The 20,299-nt window shown below is 43.6% G+C and overlaps 1 protein-coding gene across 3 annotated transcripts in view; it reads right to left on the reverse strand.

Annotated features, from left to right (window-relative positions):
* GARNL3 (GTPase activating Rap/RanGAP domain like 3) overlaps positions 1-20,299 on the reverse strand; it is a 418,412-nt gene that overhangs the window by 52,538 nt on the left and 345,575 nt on the right. For all 3 annotated transcript variants that reach the window (XM_073599520.1, XM_073599519.1, XM_073599521.1), the window contains 2 exons: positions 19,055-19,166; positions 18,133-18,231 (listed from right to left, as the gene is read on the reverse strand). In XM_073599520.1, coding sequence (XP_073455621.1) covers positions 18,133-18,231; positions 19,055-19,166 — 211 coding nt within the window. The remainder of the gene's footprint in view (positions 1-18,132; positions 18,232-19,054; positions 19,167-20,299) is intronic.

Genomic DNA, 20,299 nt, shown 5'->3' on the forward strand with positions numbered 1-20,299 from the left:
ACGCAGAACCCAGTGTGCCCCAAGGTCACATCCAGGCTATCCCTGCAACATTTGGTCCAGCAGGGCCTGGATGGGGCACGCCAAAAGCTGAAGTTGGCCACACCAGACAGGAAGTGAGGAGACAAGGCTCCAGCAAGAAGGCCTAACTGAATTTAAAAATCACAAGAAAATAAGATGCTAACAAAGTAATTAGTCTTTAACACAGCAGAGCTGCAGATAACATTTTTTGTTTGCCAGTGTCCCATTCTCCTGTAAGCAACAGTATAAACTGAAGGTAAAATACTTTCTGTGTCCCTCAATTGAGAAAGAAGGTAGATTTATTACTAGATGTAATAATCCATTTACTGTGATTAAGAACTCTGTTTCTTCTTTCTGGTAATCACTTGGTCTCACGCATTAAAGTGGAGTTGCAACCAGAACATTTGCTCTCTCATCCATGTATTCAAGTGTGTTTTTTCCCTCTTTTTTATTTTGAAACATCTTAGGACAATTGTTTCTCATGTGCGTTTCAGTGCGTTTACATGCATTTAAAATGCGTTTTGATGCATTGCAGGGGACAAAACTGCAGCAGGTTGTACTTTTGTTTAAAGCGGTGGCTCCTATAGGTGAAATCACCTACTTATACGTGATCGCCTCCTCCGGGTTTGCAGTGCGCGACCAGCTTCCACTGTGACTGGACACAGTGGGAGCCAATCAGCAGGTCCAGCAGACCCAATGTGCGCAGGGACCTGCCGATCGTTCCCGACAGAGGTAGAATGGTGGTCTGCCTATGTAAACAAATCAGATTGCCGTTCTATAGTACATAGTACATAGATAGTACATAGTAGGTGAGGTTGAAAAAAGACACAAGTCCATCAAGTCCAACCTATGTGTGTGATTATGTGTCAGTATTACATTACATATCCCTGTATATTGCGGTCATTCAGGTGATTATCTAATAGTTTCTTGAAGCTATCAATGCTCCCCGCTGAGACCACCGCCTATGGAAGGGAATTCCACATCCTTGCCGCTCTTACAGTAAAGAACCCTCTACGTAGTTTAAGGTTAAACCTCTTTTCTTCTAATTGTAATGAGTGGCCACGAGTCTTATTAAACTCTCTTCTGCGAAAAAGTTTTATCCCTATTGTGGGGTCACCAGTACAGTATTTGTAAATTGAAATCATATGCCCTCTCAAGCGTCTCTTCTCCAGAGAGAATAAGTTCAGTGCTCGCAACCTTTCCTCATAACTAAGATCCTCCAGACCCTTTATTAGCTTTGTTGCCCTTCTTTGTACTCGCTCCATTTCCAGTACGTCCCTCCTGAGGACTGGTGCCCAGAACTGGACAGCATACTCCAGGTGCGGCCGGACCAGAGCCTTGTAGAGCGGGAGAATTATCGTTTTATCTCTGGAGTTGATCCCCCTTTTAATGCATGCCAATATTCTGTTTGCTTTATTAGCAGCAGCTTGCTGAGCCTATCATCCACTAGGACCCCCAGGTCCTTTTCCATCCTAGAGGTTCTCCCCCCAGTGTATAGATTGCATTCATATTTTTGCCACCCAAATGCATTATTTTACATTTTTCTACATTGAACCTCATTTGCCATGTAGTCGCCCACCCCATTAATTTGTTCAGGTCTTTTTGCAAGATTTCCACATCCTGTGGAGAAGTTATTGCCCTGCTTAGCTTAGTATCGTCTGCAAATACCGAGATTGAACTGTTTATCCCATCCTCCAGGTCGTTTATGAACAAATTAAATAGGATTGGTCCCAGCACAGAACCCTGGGGAACCCCACTACCCACCCCTGACCATTCTGAGTACTCCCCATTTATCACCACCCTCTGAACTCGCCCTTGTAGCCAGTTTTCAATCCATGTACTCACCCTATGGTCCATGCCAACGCACCTTATTTTGTACAGTAAACGTTTATGGGGAACTGTGTCAAATGCTTTTGCAAAATCCAGATACACCACATCTACGGGCCTTCCTTTATCTAGATGGCAGCTCACCTCCTCATAGAAGGTTAATAGATTGGTTTGGCAAGAACGATTCTTCATGAATCCATGCTGATTACTGCTAATGATATCATTCTTATTACTAAAATCTTGTATATAGTCCCTTATCATCCCCTCCAAGAGTTTACATACTATTGATGTTAGGCTAACTGGTCTGTAATTCCCAGGGATGTTTTTTGGGCCCTTTTTAAATACTGGTGCTACATTGGCTTTTCTCCAATCAGCTGGTACCATTCCAGTCAATAGACTGTCTGTAAAAATTAGGAACAACGGTCTGGCAATCACCTGACTGAGTTCCCTAAGTACCCTCGGATGCAAGCCATCTGGTCCCGGTGATTTATTAATGTTAAGTTTCTCAAGTCTAATTTTAATTCCGTCCTCTGTTAACCATGTAGGTGCTTCCTGTGTTGTGTCATGAGGATAAACACTGCAGTTTTGGTTACTGAAGCCCCCCGATTCACTCGTGAAGACTGAGGAGAAGAATAAATTCAATACCTTTGCCATCTCCCCATCCTTTGTAACCAGATGTCCTTCCTCATTCTTTATGGGGCCAATATGGTCTGTCCTCCCTTTTTTACTGTTTACATACTTAAAGAATTTCTTGGGATTTTTTTTGCTCTCCTCCGCTATGTGTCTTTCATGTTCTATCTTAGCCATCCTAATTGCACCCTTACATTTCTTATTGCATTCTTTATAAATTCTGAATGCTGTGGATGATCCCTCAACCTTGTATTTTTTGAAGGCCTTCTCCTTTGCTTTTATATGCATTTTTACATTGGAGTTAAGCCATCCAGGATGTTTGTTCGCTCTTTTAAATTTATTACCCAATGGGATACATTGGCTAATGCCCTTATTTAATATGCTCTTAAAGCAAACCCATCTCTCCTCCGTATTCTTTGTTCCTAATATTTTATCCCAATTTATGCCTTTTAGCAAGGTTTGTAGTCTAGGGAAGTTGGCTCTTTTGAAATTCAGTGTCTTTGTGTTCCCTTCATGTCTCCTATTTGTGTGATTTATACTGAAACTAATTGACCTGTGATCGCTGTTACCTAAATTGCCCCGTATTTCCACATCTGTTATCAGGTCTGTATTGTTGGTAATCAGTAGATCTAGTAATGTTTTATTTCTAGTTGGTGCGTCTACCATCTGACCCATAAAATTGTCCTGCAAGACACTAAGGAACTGGCGAGCCTTAAATGAATGCGCGGTTGCCTCCGCCCAGTCTATGTCTGGATAATTAAAATCCCCCATTATGATAACACTTCCCATCCTTGCTGCTAATCCAATTTGTGATAGGAGATCCGTCTCCACTTCCTCCCTCAGGTTAGGGGGCCTATAGCATACTCCCAGTATTATTTTCCCCTTAGCTTCATCCCTTTGGAGCTCTACCCATAAAGATTCCACCTCCTCCCTAGCCCCCTCAGTGATGTCATCTCTCACATTCACTTGTACATTATTCTTGATATATAGGCATACCCCTCCCCCTTTTTTACCCTCTCTGTCCTTGCGGTATAGGGTATACCCTTGAAAGTTTGCCAGCCAATCATGAGAGCTGTTGAACCAGGTCTCTGAAATTCCCACAAAATCCAAATCCTCCTTGTACAACAGTATCTCTAGTTCACCCATCTTGTCCCCCAGGCTCCTGGCATTGGTGAACATGCCACATAGTTTAGACCGGTCGCATATTGTCCTCGTATTGGGTGTTTCAAGATTGCAACTTGGACTTGCTACTATACTCACCTTGTGTTTTTATGCTTTGGTTAACCTACCACTAATGCCCCCAATACTACCCTCTGGAATATCTTCCGCGCTGGCTATCACTGTCTCTGGACCCTCCCCCCATCGCCTAGTTTAAAAACCCCTCTAACTTTTTGGCCATCTTCATTCCCAGCAGATCTGCACCCTCCTCATTTAGGTGCAGTCCGTCCCTTCTATAGTACCGGTTACCGACTGAGAAGTCGGCCCAGTCCTCCAGGAACCCAAACCCCTCCTTACTACACCAGCTCTTCAGCCACTTGTTTACTTCCCTAATCTCCCTCTGCCTCTCTGGTGTGGCTCGATGTACCGGTAGTATTCCTGAGAACACTACCTTGGAGGTCCTTTTCCTCAATTTAGCTCCTAAGTCCCTAAAATCGTTCTTTAGGACACTCCATCTGCCTCTGACTTTGTCATTGGTGCCAACGTGCACCATGACAGCCGGGTCTTCCCCAGCCCCTCCCAGTAATCTGTCCACAAGATCCGTGATGTGCCGAACCCGAGCGCCCGGTAGACAACATACTGTTCGGCGCTTCAGGTCTTGGTTACAGATTGCCCTCTCTGTCCTTCTAAGAATTGAGTCCCCTACCACCAGAATCTGTCTTTCCTTTCCCTTTGCTGCCCCCCCACTCTCACTGGAGGAGTTCTTCCCCTGGCAGCTAGGAGAGTCCCTCATCTCCAGCAGTGCTGGTCCCTGACTGGTTACACCAATGTCACTCAATGGAGCGTACTTATTGGGATGCTCCAGTCCTGGATCGGCCTCCCTGGCACTTCCCCCTCTACCCCTCCTGACTGTCACCCATCTACTCTTTGCTAGTGCCTGCACCTCTTTGTCTCCACCCGCCTCTGTGCTGGCCCCTGCCGGCACCTGCCGTGTACGTTCCTGGCTCACCTTTAGTATGGAGGGACTTCTCAGTGCTGACAGTTGCTTCCCCAGATTCAGAACCTGGGCTTCCAGGGAAACAATGTGCTTACATTTTGCACAGCAGTATTCGCCCTCGATCGGATGATCAAGGAACGCATACATGCGGCAAGATATACAAAGAGTCGCCTCTCCACACCCGCCGGGCATCGTACCTATTAAATTTGGATTTGGGGATTTTACCCTGTCCAAATTACCTAACAACCAGCTTCCTGGCACTAATACTCAAGACAATACACAGGTACACAACAAGACAATACACAGGTACACAATACACAAGTACTAACGATCCACACACACTACTCAGACAACACTCAGATACCCACACTACACAGGTACTATGACCCCTGTTATAACCTCCTGTTTTAAACTCTTGTTTTTAACTCCCACTTAATCCAGCTCCACTTACACCAAGCTCCACAGCTTCAAACTGAGCATGCTCAGACTGAGTCCTACAACAAGTTAAATAGGCACCTGTGAGCAATTAACCACACCCCTTAATTGATAGACTGATGAAACAAGAAAAAAAAAAAGCTATTTAAAAAGTGACAAAAGGCAAATTAAAAACTAAAAGGAAAAGTCCCCAAAATGCAACCCAGCAAACACCAGACAGCAAACACACACCAACAGACAGCAACACACACCAACAGACAGCAAGACTTGTATACTCTAACACTTGTTTTTAACTCCCACTTAATCCAGCTCCACTTACACCAAGCTCCACAGCTTCAAACTGAGCACGCTCAGACTGAGTCCTACAACAAGTTAAATAGGCACCTGTGAGCAATTAACCACACCCCTTAATTGATAGAAACTGATGAAACAAAAAAAAAAAAGCTATTTAAAAAGTGACAGCAAAAGGCAAATTAAAAACTAAAAGTCCCCAAAATGCAACCCAGCAAACACCAGACAGCAAACACACACCAACAGACAGCAACACACACCAACAGACAGCAACACACACCAACAGACAGCAACACACACCAACAGACAGCAACACACACCAACAGACAGCAACACACACCAACAGACCGCAAGACTTGTATGACAAGGGAAAACAGAGATCTTGTGTTTCTGCTAAGCAGGAACACGGATCTCTGTATTCCGACAGTGAAATCACCCCCCACATAGTTAGAAAGCCCCTAGGAACACATTTAACCCTTTGATCGCCCCTGTTAACCCCTGCCCTGCCAGTGTCATTAGTACAATGACCATGCCTATTTTTTAGTACTGCTCACTGTATTGGTAGCACTGGTCCCCAAAAGTGTCATTTAGTGTCCGATTTGTCCGCCACAATGTTGCAGTAAAGTAGTAGTAAAAGTAGTAGTAAAAAATAAATAAATAAATAATACCATAAAAATATCTTAACTCTTTAACTTTTGCGCAAACCAATCAACATACGCTTATTGGGATTTTCTTTTACCAAAAACCAGTAGCAGAATACATATCGGCCTAAATTGATGAGGAAATTAGATTTTTAAAACATTTTTTAATGGGTATGTTTTATAGCTAAAATGGCCTGGTCATGAAGGGGGGTAAACCTTCTGGAGCTGAATTGGTTAAACATGTACTTGAAAACATCTGATGTGAACCAGCCCTCGGGGGGGGGGGGGGGGGGTTATAACCCCTGTCAGTTTTTTTTTCTTGCCATGTGTATCTCATTTGGGAGATTCCCCTTAACTTCTTGTCTTATAGCCAAAACAGCAAATGAGAGGAAATCCCTCCAAAGTGTCACAAGGGTTTAACAGAACTAGTGTCCACATTGGGAGATTTCCCTTCTATTCCTGTTCTGATGTTAACCCAAAATTTGGGATTTTCTTTCCCTCTTGGTAATAACGATAAACAGGAGAAATTGAGAGTGGCAATTTCCCTAATGGAGGCACAGACAACAAAAAAAAAACCTGACAGGGGTCCTAATCCATCATCTAAGAATGTGTAATACATTCAGAAATTGCTTTATTAAAAGCTTAGAGTACACTTACATTTTAGACGATAAAAACCAGCGTAACAAACACAATACTGTGCACAGTGGCGGTCAGCACCAGCCTGCTTGTGTGGAATGAAGGCTTTTAATAAACCAATTTATGAACGTATTACACTACGGATTCTCCCTTTGTCTCTACACATGTTGGGACTGAGGACTGGGCAAGTACCATCCATCTGACATTGTGGAATCACTTCATTTGATCGGGAGTGGAACAGAGGGAGTCTCCTTCCTGCTGTTGATTTTTCTAGATATACGTTAAGCGTGTGAGATCTCTATAATCTGAGATGATATCTGTCCGGTAAGAGGCGTGTATTTAATGTGGTGGAAATTTTCCTCTAAAGCACTGCTTCCTTGTCCTGTCCAAGACACGTTTTAACACTAGATATTCACCTTAAGAATTAACCCTTGGTTTGGGTTTGCACACAAAAAAAGTTTTTCTGAACTGTCACAAAATTCAATGAACTTGTAGCAAATATGTTTATATTGTTGCTATCATTGATTTGAAAACACTGTTAATGTATTGTGGATACACATTGTCACGGAACGCCCCACACTCCGCTTGAGTGCTTCCGTCATATACCGCTTCCTAAGTTCTGGAACACGAGTCCAATGGATCTGGCCATAGGAACCCCAAGAACTAGACAACACCAGTCTTGGAGTACATCAGAACTGCCTTTTATTTTTAGATTTCACAGACCTTTATACAGCAGGGATGACTGAAAGCTAACCTAATTAACATGAGCTAATTTACTACAAAATGTACCTAGACCAGATGACAGACTTGTAGGCACCGGGCTTCACACATTAATATAAACACAATAGCTGGAGCTAATTACAACTAACAATACAAACAACAATCTCCCCCCTCCTCAGCCCAGACCATTCGTCTATTAGCCAGTGCTGGTGGCTAATGTGATCAGCTCTCTCAATTAACATAAACAACAATGGGTGAAAAGACTCTTAGAGCCACACTAAACACATTATAGCAGAATTGATGACATTAGCATTTAACAGTACGAGTCCCAATGGTATAAATCAGTCACCATTCTAATATGGCATATAAAGGGTTCCAGAGTCTGTGTGTTTTGGGGGGACATGGAGCTGAATCCATAGTAACATCAACCCCAGGGTCCCCAGGCATACAGCTCACAGAGAGCACCATTCCCCCAAATGCTAGGGCCCATAATCGGTGGGCAACAGGCTTGCATACAGTCCTCTCCAACAGCCTCCGTCCCGGCCAGGTCCGTGACACACATATTGGTAGATTAGAGGGGCGCCCCTCTATTGTTCTTCATCTATTGCTGTTGATTGATTTGGGCCCGATACTGAAAACTCTAGAAGGCTCTCCAGTCAGCCAAGGAACGACGTTTGGCAGTTCATTATGTACTGGGGTTCTCTCTGCAAAATTTTTGCAGTCAGCAGTAACTACCTATGTGGTTCCAGTTGACACAAGACTCCAATACTAAAAGGTCAGGTCAGTATGTCTGGGGATTTATGAAGTTATCGGACCAGAGCTGTGGCAGTTTTAAGGCCCATACACACAATATGAAAATAGTTCGAGGAACAATCTGCTGCGTTTCGGATCATTAGTACGGTGCTTTCGACAGCTGATTTCGTTTTTTCGTCAGACAAAAGCTGGATGTGCAGACTATAAAAAAAAATTCGTACTTGAACTCAACGTTCGATTTTCGTTTCATCGGTATGGTTTTCGTACGAAAAAAAACGTAAGAGCAAGACTACGCATTTTCAGAAACAAAAGAATACATACAAAACTATTCAACACATTACGTCACTTCTGAAGTTGTGTTCGTCATACGAGAATTTTCGTATGGGGAGTAACCTCTTCACTTTCGACATGGGACTAGTATGCAACAAAAAAACGGAAGAACGTACGTCTGAAAATCTGATCGTGTGCACAAGGCTTTATTGTTCCTGTCTTAGCAAGCTTATGCTGGATTAAGGTTTCCTCTGGTTAAGTATTGTGAATGTTTATGTGGTATCTGCTACAGTAGCAACTGTAGCTGACCAGGCTGCTTAAAGCGGTGTTCCACCCCTCAAAAAAAAATTAAAAGCCAGCAGCTACACATACTGCAGCTGCTGGCTTTTAACAATAGGACACTTACCTGTCCTGGAGTCCAGCGATGTTGGCACTGCAGCTCATGTTTCCATCAGCTGTCGGGTGCTGCCGCCGCCATTGTGGGTAAGGGTACCCGGCAGTGTAGCCTTACAGCTTCACGCCGGGAACCCTACTGTGCATGCGTAAGGCCCCGCTCCTCTCTCCTACTGGCCCAGCGACAGGGAGAGGAGGAGTGAGGCCCGCGGTGATGTCACAGGCCGCAGCCCGGACTCCCGGAAGTGGGAACAGGATACCTGTCAAAGACAGGTATCCTGTGCCCCCTCCCCCCGAAAGGTGCCAATTGTGGCACCGAAGGGGGAGAGGAGACAAATGAGCGGAAGTTCCACTTTTGGGTGGAACTCCGCTTTAAGACATTTTTTTGTTTTGCTGTAAAATGCCCCTCCATGTTGGCCTATATGTCCATGCACAAGTAGGCGTTTAGGGCCAGTTCACACCATAAAAACGCAGTCTGGATGCGTTTCGGATGCTTTTCTGCATGCAAGTTTTTGATAAGTTTTTGGCGGGTTTTTGATGCAGTTCAGTGTATTTTTTCCCCCTTTTTTTTCCTTCCCCAAAAATAAGGACATTTGCGTTCCAGTGCATTTTTAGTGCTTTGATGCGTTTTACCACGTTCCAGTACAGTCCAGTGCAGAAAAAATGCAGCATGTTCTACTTTTTTCTCTGAAACTGGAAGGCACTGGAACTGACTGCACTGGGTGTGAACTACACCATTGAAAACCATATAATCTGCTATCCATGCTTTTTTGATGCAGAAAAATACGCACTGGACTGCATGTGGTGTGAGCTGGCCCTAAGAGACTTTAATGCCGCGTACACACAATTGGAATTTCCGTCAGAAAAAACTTGGATGGTTTTTCCGACGGAATTCCGCTCAAGCTTGCCTTGTATACACGCGGTCACACAAAAGTTCTCTGAACTTTCAACCGTCAAGAACGCGGTGACGTACAACACTACGACGAGCCAAGAAAATGAAGTTCAATGCTTCCGAGCATGCGTCAAATTGTTTCTGAGCATGCGTGATTTTTTGCGCGTCTGAATTACATACAGACGAACGCATTTTCGGATAGGAACTTTTCCCGACCGAAAAATAGAGAACATGCTCTCAATCTTTTGCTGGCTGGAATTCCGCCAGCAAAAGACCGATGGAGCATACACACGGTCGCATTTTCCGACAAAAAGCTCTCATCGGAGTTTTGCTGGCGGCATTTTCGATCGTGTGTACGCGGCATTTTGAGGCAGAAAAACCTACTGCCAGCTTGTCCAGGAGCAGCAGCATTTTGGCAGAAATAACACCTGAGGTACTTAAATGCGTGTAACCGCATCTAAACATGTGTTTAGCACTTCAGCATTAATTCATTTCAATGATCACAATAATTTTTTTTTTTTTTTTTTATTCTTTTTATTTAAACTTTCAACATAGTATAAGCATGACATGTGCCAAGTAACAACACAAAAAATAAATGAGTCATTCATCAGCACAAGTGGCCAGCATGGCCCAACGGATAATGAGGATGTACAGCGCCTTAAAATAAGTTTTCATACCCCTTGAAATTTTCCACATTTTGTCATGTTACAACCAAAAACGTAAATGTACTTTGTTTAGATTTTATGTGATAGACCAAAACAAGGTGGCACATAATTGTGAAGTGGAAGGAAAATGATGAATGGCTTTTAAAATTGTTTACAAATATGTGAAAAATGTGTGGCGTGCATTTGTATTCAGCCCCCCTGAGTCAATACCTTGTAGAACCACCTTTCACTGAAATTACAGCTGCAAGTCTTTTTGCGTATGTCTCTACCAGCTTTGCACATCTAGAGAGTGAAATTTTTGCCCATTCTTCTTTCCAAAATAGCTGAATCTCTATCAGATTGGATGGAGAGCATCTGTGAACAGCAATTTTAAAGTCTTGCCACAGATTCTCAATTGGATTTAGGCCTGGACTTTGACTGAGTTATTCTAACACATGAATATGCTTTGATCCTAATCATTCCATTGTAGCTCTGGCTGTATGTTTAGGGTCGTTGTCCTGCTGGAAGGTGAACCTCCGCCCCAGTCTCAAGTATTTTGCAGACTCTAACAGGTTTTCTTCTAAGATTGCCCTGTATTTGGCTCCATCCATCTTCCCATCAACGCTGACCAGCTTCCCTGTCCCTGCTGAAGAAAAGTATCCCCACAACATGATGCTGCCACCACCATGCTTCACGGTGGGGATGGTGTGTTCAGGGTGATGTGCAGTGCTAGTTTTCTGCCATACAAAGCGTTTTGCTTTTAGGCCAAAAAGTTCAATTTTGGTCTCATATGACCAGAGCACCTTCTTCTACTTGTTTGCTGTGTCCCCCACATGGCTTCTTGCAACCTGCAAACTGGACTTCTCATGGCTTTTTGTTGCCACTCTTCCATAAAGGCCAGATTTGTGGAGTGCGCGACTAATAGTTGTCCTGTGGACAGATTCTCCCACCTGAGCTGTGTATCTCTGCAGCTCCTCCAGAGTTACCATGGGCCTCCTGGCTGCTTCTCTGATTAATGCTCTCCTTGCCTGGCCTGTCAGTTTAGGTGGACGGCCATGTCTTGGTAGGTTTGCAGTTGTGCCATATTCTTTCCATTTTCAGACAATGGATTGAACAGTGCTCTGTGAGATGTTCAAAGCTTGGGATATTTTTTATAACCTAATCCTGCTTTAAACGTATCCACGACTTTATCCCTGACCTTTGCTCATTAAGGTTCTCTAACAAACCTCTGTGGGCTTCACAGAACAGCTGTATTTATACTCAGATTAAATTACACAGAGGACTCTAATTACTAAGTAGGTGATTTCTGAACGCAATTGGTTCCACTAGATTTTAATTAGGGGTATCAGAGTAAAGGGGGCTGAATACAAATGCACGCCACATCTTTCAGATTTAAAAAAAAAAAAATATGAAAACCATTTATCATTTTCCTTCCACAATATCCAATATTATATGTAACTGTATATAATCAACTCTTCACAGATGGAACTCACAATTTATACTAACTGATACCGAACCCCATCATATCATAACATAAAGTGCTACGTGCAGTAACATAGTGTTGATAACAAAGAGAGACAGTTCTCACTCAGATGCAGTAGATGCATCATTCACCCATCCTCCCCACACTGTCAAATTTTGCCGGAAGCCCTCTACTGATCACAATAAATTATTATTCTGGCCAATTCATTTAATTAACGCCCTAATGATTGACGTGCAAAATGCATCTAGACGTGTTTACATGTGTCAAGCATTTTTTTGTCAAAACGATGCTCTCTGAAGGAAAGGAGTTTAGAAGAGCTGGGTAAACGCCCTGTGTGCATGAGGCCTAATACTTTATATAGTCTGCAAGTTGACCACATGGGGGAGCCCTCATCTTTATTTTCTGCTAAAGGTTTTACAACAGTAATGTTACCATTTTCTACCCCATAACCTTCTTCCCTAGCTACACTACATGATGGAGGTAGAGAGTGTCAGTGTGGAGATACCTCCTCTTGCTGATTTACGATGCTGCTTTAGATCTAATGTGTGAGTTTGTTACCAAACAGAAGTAGCATCCTAGGTGTTGACTGTGTCATTCTTAATGCAGTGTTTCACCCTGTCATTTCCAGGAGGTTAGTAGAGTTCCTTATCTACAATACCAATAAGTATTTTAAAAGGGTACAGTACTGACCAGTGTCCTTGTTGCAAGCTTCTTTACTTCCTTTGGTACCATTATACATCTAGTCAGTTGGGAGATTCGTTTTTCAGTCCTAACCCTTATGTCGCGTACACATGGGCGGACTTTTCGACTGGACCGGTCCGACGGACTTTCCGACGGACATTCGATGAACTTTTGACGGACTTCCGACGGACTTTTGAATGAACGGACTTGCCTACACACGATCACACCAAAGTCCGACGGATTCTTACGTGATGACGTACAACCGGACTAAAATAAGGAAGTTGATAGCTGGTAGCCAATAGCTGCCCTAGCGTGGGTTTTCGTCCGTCCGACTAGCATACAGACAAGCGGATTTTTCGACCGGACTTGAGTCCGTCGGAAAGATTTGAAATAAGTTTCAAATCTAAAGTCCGTCAGATTTTTGACCGAAAAAGTCTGCTGCATTTCCGATGGAGCCCACACATGGTCGGATTGTCCGCCAGATTCGGTCCTTCAGACCAGTCCAGTCAAAAAATCCGCCCGTGTGTATGCAGCATTAGTCTTGTTTTGTTTGGCCTTCACTACTCTCTCTGCTAAGCAGAAAGAGAATCACTGCAGAATTATTGCATAAGCAGCATTTCTTTGATATGATCATTGAGGGACAATGTCTCTAGCGATCATTTTGAGATACTATTTATCTAGGATGCTACGGGCAGCAAAAGCACCCTTTCCTTCAGAGAAAGAGGCTTATGGTACAGACTGCAACAGTCATCCCATTCTATAATTGTTAGGAAAACTTCTTTTCATTGACTTCACAATCTCGATGAGACCCTCTAGGCTTTCTGACCTGTCCACCCGGAAGCCTTTGCACTCAGAAATGTTCAGTCTAGATTTTCTCTTTATGGAGGTGTGCCCTCACTTTACAGGGTGGGTGGACATTTAATAACATTTTACAGTTGCCTGGAAATCCTGGAACTATGATGCTTGAGTTCAAGAAATGGGTTCTGAGGGCTTCTAACTGGAGTTTCCTCTCCTGCCTTCCCTTCAATTTCCCAATTCTTTCGCTTTTGTGTCAGTGGATACGTTAGGGGGGCTCCTTCGAGCCATCTCAGGTCTTCTGAACCTAGGTGTCAATGCCCCAGTACCTGAGGCAACACGGTTTTGGGTTTTGAGGACTTTTTTTTGGCCTGTTTCCATTCCCAAAGTGGGCATCTGTTCCATCTTGAATTTCAAAAATCTAAATATCCTCATTCTAGTCCAGAGATTATGGAGATAATCCACTAGGTCTTTCCTCATGTCTGGACACTTTGCACCTTCTGTTGACATCAAGGATGTGAACATGCATTTCCCCGTTTTTTTTCAGCATCAGCTTTCCTATGTTTTGCTGTGAGGCTTCAACATTACCAATTGTGGCACTGTCCTTTGGCCTCTCATCTGCACCTTGGGTGTCGTCCAAGGTGCTGACCCCAGTATTACTTGTGGTATTCCTATTGTGGGATAATTAGACAATCATTTGTCAAGAGTAGTCAATGCAGGCACTGTTGATGTTAACTGTCCAGATATTACAAGGTTGTGAATGCAACATGAACCTTCAGATATTGCTGGAACCAACCAATCGTTTGGCATACCTGGGTTGAGTCCTGGATACAGCTCAGACAAAAGTGTTTCGCACACAGGAGAAATTTCAACCTTTTCTATCTCAGTTTCCAGCTCTGCATTCCAGGAGCCATCCTCTTTGCATGAGATTCTTGGACTAGATGTAGCCTCCTTAGTTGCAGTCCCTTTTGCCCAGTTTCACTCCAGACATCTTCAATGCAATATTCTGTTGTCATGGAACAATCCAATCAAGTCTTTGGACAAACCAATTCACTTGCAATGGAGACCCAGGTTGTCGCTGACCTGGTGACTCAGGTATCTCTGGTATCAGGTATTTCATATTCTGGAAGATGCTCCTGACAGATACCAGTCCGTCAGGCTGAGGAGTTTTGGATACCCTGTGGGTGAACAGAGTTTAGTTGTTGGAGGAGTCTTGTCTCCCGATCAATATCTTGGAACTTGGGGCGATTTGGTTGTCTCTACTGTGTTGGACGATCTTGCTGGTAGATCATTCCATCTGGATTCAGTTGGACAATGCCACAGAGGTGGTACACAACAACCATCAGGGAGGAACCAGAAGTGTGACTGTGACAAAACAGGTAGTTTGAATCCTGTCCTCGGCAGAACTTCCTGCCTTGTCTACCATGTGCATTCCAGGTGTGGACAACTTGAAGACAGACTTCCTGTCAGTGAGCCAGTACTTGTGCTGCTAATGCTAATGTGGATGTGCCAGTACATAGACGGACTCAGGCTAGTAACCAGCGTGCACTGACACCATGGTGTATTCATAGCATGCAACTGCACACTGGTGCACACCTGCACACGTCAGGTCCCTAAAATGGTGCCAAGCTACCTATTTAAAGGAGGTCCTAACATGTGTCGATTGCTGGATGTTCTTCAGCTCTCTGTGATTCTTGTTCCTGTACTTCCTGGTTACCCTGCTGCCTTACTATCAGTGCCCCTGGCAATACAGTGCACTGAGGCCCTATCTACACAATCATTTTCTGTTTCCCCTCTGCAGCCTTTTTCCTCTTCTGTGCTCCACTCAAAACATTATGTTTGATTTCTGCTCTAAAGGTTATTTTGACCAACACGTAATAAAGTTTATTTTTCCTCACCTTTCTTACACTTCCTCGAACTAGTGGCAACTCTAAGATTGATATATAAGGGGGGACACATAAGATATTACAGTCAAAACTTGGGGGAGCCCGGGCACTAATAACTTTCACCACTAAATCATACAACTAAATAAATAAATAAATATAAATGTACACACTCACACTCTGGTGCTGCCTGGTGGGCATTAATGCTGGCGTGGATACTGCTGGTGCTGGTGGTTATTAATGCTGGCGTGTGTACTGCTGCCTGGCTCCTCTGAGACGCGGAAGTGTGAAAGGAAGCTGCAGCATGTGGCTGCAGTAGAGAGCAGAGCCGATGCTTCCTGTATCTGTCACAGACAGAGTGCATTTCATATCACTCCGCCTGTGAAGAGCCGAAACTACACAGAAAGCATCGGCTCCGTTCTTCCCAGTGACAGCTGACTCACACTGCCCGCCGCTGAGTCGCTGACTGATATTGGGACTGATCGTGCTGCACTCTGTCTCTGTGAGGGAGCCATACCGCACAGCACTGGCACAATGCTGCAGCGAACTTTGTGACATCTGAATGATGCTTGGCTGGGGTCTCTGGACAGGTGGGGCCCCCCAGTCAAGTCAACTGCCCAGAATGCCCATGCGAAAAGACGGCCCTGCTTACTGCTTGTTACTGTCTGTTCTTGGATTTCCCTCTGACTCTCTCCCTCTGACTTGCTGTTTGACCTTGCTCCTGCTTTTTCTCCTGTGCTTGACCAGGCACTGCTCCTTCTCCCTCTGTTCATCCGCGTATGACCCCGGCCTGGCCTCTGGCTATGTCCTCTTCTCCAATCGTCTGTCCATGTATGACCTTGGCTCCAGCTTCCAGACTACATCAGACTACATTGTTCTGCCTGTTTTTTTTTTTATTATTTTTTTATTACATTGTTCTGCCTGCTCCTTGGAACCTGATTACCAGATCTGCCTTCAGGGCCCTGTCTGGCATTTCCACACATTCAGTGCACGGACTGTCTACCACTGCTGATCATGAGGTGTTCCGTTACCCGCATCAACCAACATCCCTGCAGACCATCTCTACTGATCATCACCTGCCATCCAGGTCCCAGCACCTGTGCTACCCTGAGCCTCGCACGCCTGTTCCCACATTCAGGTGTTTTTGAACCAGAGCTGCAAGGGAAGCCCTCCCTTTACTTTGGTCTTCACCAAGGTACGTGACACTTCTTCAGCCAGGACCCAGTGGAGTGTTCCCAGGTGCGGAATGCTAAATGTGGACGTCATAGCCTCCAGGTTCAACAACAAACTAGACAGGTTTGTTTGCAGATAAAGAAATACATTGCCAGGAAGACATCCCAATGCTCTCTTGCCATTCTGCTAGCTGGCAAAGTTTCGTCATGTGTTTGTACCTGCATGCTTCAAACTTCAGGAACTGTGCATTTGTTCTCCACTCCAGGTTTGGATCTGCAGAAACCCCTGCTGTACCAATCTCAGGCTATCTCCTGCCAGTCAGTTCTTTTCAGAGGGCATTTGACCGGCACTGAGGAGGTGTTATATCACCTCCTGACTTAACCCCATAATGCCGCACCTCTGCAATCCATTTGGCCGCAGTTGCAGCACAACCCAATTGGACTCAATGGGCGAGTTTGACAAGCAGTGTCACTTGTCAACCTCTGCACGCCAAGTTAAAATGTCACGGTTGTGGCATGTGAACAGCTTTGGGCCACTGTTATTTTACAGTTCAGGTGGGAGGCCGGGGGCGATAGAACTGCGACCCAGCCAGCTGTTTTTACCACCCCTTGACCACCCATCTGAAAGGGACCTATTTCATGAGCCGTTGTACCTATTATTCCTAGCACCAGGTGTTTGTTTTCTATATATTTACGTAAAATTCATTTTGAGCAGAATTAAGTTAGGCCCTCACACCAATTTCAGTTTCTCATGTGGCCCCTTGGAAAAATGAATTGCCCACCTGCTCTGGGGTAACAAGGTTGAGAAAAGCTGGTCTATTGGATCGGATTCCATCCTTTCTTGTCAAGGTGCACTCTACTAGATCTGTGAGTCCTTCTTGTTTTTTTTTTAGCATCAAGCTATTTTTTCCCAGATTTTCAAGGCTACAACCTGGTCTTTTGTTTTCTAAGTTCTACCAAATGGATGTTCAGGATTCTAATTCAAGTGGACCTGTCATTAAAGTATATATGTCTCATTAATCAACAGGGCGTATATCAGGGGTTAAATTAGAGACTACATAGTTGTTTAATCGGAGAGATCCTGTCTGGTAAGAGGATCAGCAACACATAATGAGCAAATATGATTATTCTAAATACTGTATATCGTTAAACAGGACATATACAATTTCAGCAAGGTTTCTTACACATTGACACACATTGATATGAATATACAATTGAGTATTGTTTTACCTGCTAAAGGACTTGTAATGTTCAGTCTTGTGATTTATACACAAGAAAATCTGCCACACTGTACAGCCAGGCTGGTCCTAGTTCAGCAATTCAGCTGCCTATATCACCACCCTGCCCAGCAGTAAAGCAGAAGTACAATGACTTTTCCAGCTGTGCAAAGGTATGTAAATTACATTAGTTGCGCAGAATTACAAATCTCTTGGCAGGTAATACAATATAAGGTTATATAGATCTTTCATGCTATAAGAGTATAGGACATCTTTAATACCTTGAAATAATGTCTCCAGTGGGGGAGACTCAGCAACATGCCCCATCACCCCCACCATCACCCTGATATGTAAGCCCTATCTTTGGTGCCTTTTTAGGTAAATGAAGACCAAATACATGGTAACAGAGTCCCTCCTAGGTGACAGATGGAGCTTCTCCTATAAGGTGACAAATAGAGCCCTTCCTATAGGGTAAAATACAGAGACCATCTACATGGCGAGAAGGTACAGCCCCTTAATAGGATAACAGGTATAGCACCTCCTACTGGGTGTAGGTACAGCTTTTTATAAGGTGACAAGATGACAAGTGGCCTCACCTTTGTCCACTCGGGTGAGGAGGAGATCCAGCATTTCCAAGACATGCATCTGTTTTATCTGCAGTGTTTTATCAAAAACAGCAATTTCTGGCTGGCCATCTGTGAGAAAAGAGAGCGAACAACGGTCATTCATCAGTACTGGGCACAACATACTATACACTGGTGGAGTGACAACCTGTGCCCAAAACCCCACCTTGAGAGAAATAGAACAGCCTCCTTCTGCATTCCTATTTACAGAAGAACACAGAGTGGATAATGTTCACATCGTCCAGACTTCACACAAAAAAAAAAATGTATAACAGAGGGAGATTCAAATCGCTCAGACATTAATCTCTGTTTTATCCGTCTCCAGCTGGGGAAACATTAATGTCTCGCTAATTTGTAGCCTTCAACAGCAAGAGCTAAAAATAGCCAGTAATTGGCAATGGCGCATTACATTAATAAAACAAGTGAAATAAATGAATCAATAAGGAACTGAACAGCTTTAATGAGACTGCGAGCGGCAAGATCTTACTCGTTTATGCCTCAAAGCTGCAGCTCTGCAATTGTTCCCCTGAGAGAGCCTTGTGGGTTTATTACAGAAAATGCAGTGCTTTATACTGTAAGCTCACCGATTAGAGAGACCACCATCTATGTGACTGCTCGTTTTTACATTCAGATCACATCCACTATTGCAGGACCCCTAATTAGTGAGCTCCAGTAACCCATAGCAACCAGCCTTCACCTTCTGTTAGTGAGCCGTGAGCAAAATGGACAAGGATTTCTGGTTCCTGTGTATTATAATGCAATGTGAACAAAAAGGAAACCTGTACTTAGAGAATATGGGGGTCACCATTTCTGATCTCTACTTCTAAATTATCTAGTTACCTCACTGTAATGTTGACCCAATGGCTTCAGGAGGTGATAATGATAGGATTCTCACCATCTATTAGCAACACTCCGGCATCTGTGGACAGGAAGAGTGATGGACCCCAGGAATCGCCATTGATGGCTTCATGGCTGAAGTTGTTGCAAAAACACTGAGACTCCCAGGGCTACAAATTAAAGCAGACGCATTATTAAATAATCACAATATCTTGTGTTTCTTTATACAGGATAAACATATGGAAACGGGCCTGGACCATACAATGCTGAATTCTGCTCCAGTAATATCAGGAATAGACAGGATCAGCGTAGCACTATGCTAAATCAAACGGTTATATAAAATGTTCCTGAACTGACCTGCCAGCTCCAGAAGGCTCCAGTGATCTTAATCACTGTTATATACATTATTGTCACTTGTATACATGCAGTATTACAGATGTAGAACTTTAGAATACACAACAAACATTTACAAAAGATGTGAAGAGATTGTGTTAACTTTCCCTCCAATTAGTGTCTACGCATCTTTGCTGTGCATTGGAAGAAGGAACTGAAGAAGGACATCTTTTGGATGTTGTGTATGTGCCCACTCACAGCAAGTAGACACAATGAGAAATAGTCCGCCATGAAGAATGGATAGGCTGCTGGTAACATTTGTGGAAGTTGCTGTAAAAGCAGCTCTAGGGGTGGGAAGGTCACTGAATAAGTGCATATATAAGGGCAAAAGCGACAGCACTGGGAATGTGATAAGGTACCTCTAGTGCTGTGATAAAGTTGCATGCCTTCCAGGCAATGACCCCTCAATCTTTTCTTTGTTTTCTACAGAGTAGTGGGATATCGGTGCTTTTGTCCCACCAGCCCACATACTGCATTGGGGTATTATAAGAATTTTATGTATTGGGGATAAAGAGATGCCCTTTTCTGATTTATTATACCGCATATATTGTACTGACAACCTTATTACATTTCCACTACAATTTGTGAGCAGCATCTAAATTTAATTTAATTTAGGACATTGGTATTGGTAATAACTTGTATCTTACTTTACTGTGTTGTTATTGCTACCGGTATTCCCATGAGAATGTTTAATGTTGAGATCTCCCTGTTTAAGGAGGTCTTATGTCTATGAATATTTTGAGGGAAAAGCATTCTGGTATTTGTGTTCAGTTTAATATCTGTTTGCACTATTGTTCAAAGATTGTTCCTTATATGACATTGTCTTATTACTTCAATAAAAATATTGAAATATAAATTTAATTGATGGGTTGTGATGTAATTTGAAAGGATATGGATCCTTGGATGCATA

Source organism: Aquarana catesbeiana, linkage group LG09, assembly GCF_042186555.1.
Source record: "Aquarana catesbeiana isolate 2022-GZ linkage group LG09, ASM4218655v1, whole genome shotgun sequence".
NCBI classification, from domain to species: domain Eukaryota; kingdom Metazoa; phylum Chordata; class Amphibia; order Anura; family Ranidae; genus Aquarana; species Aquarana catesbeiana.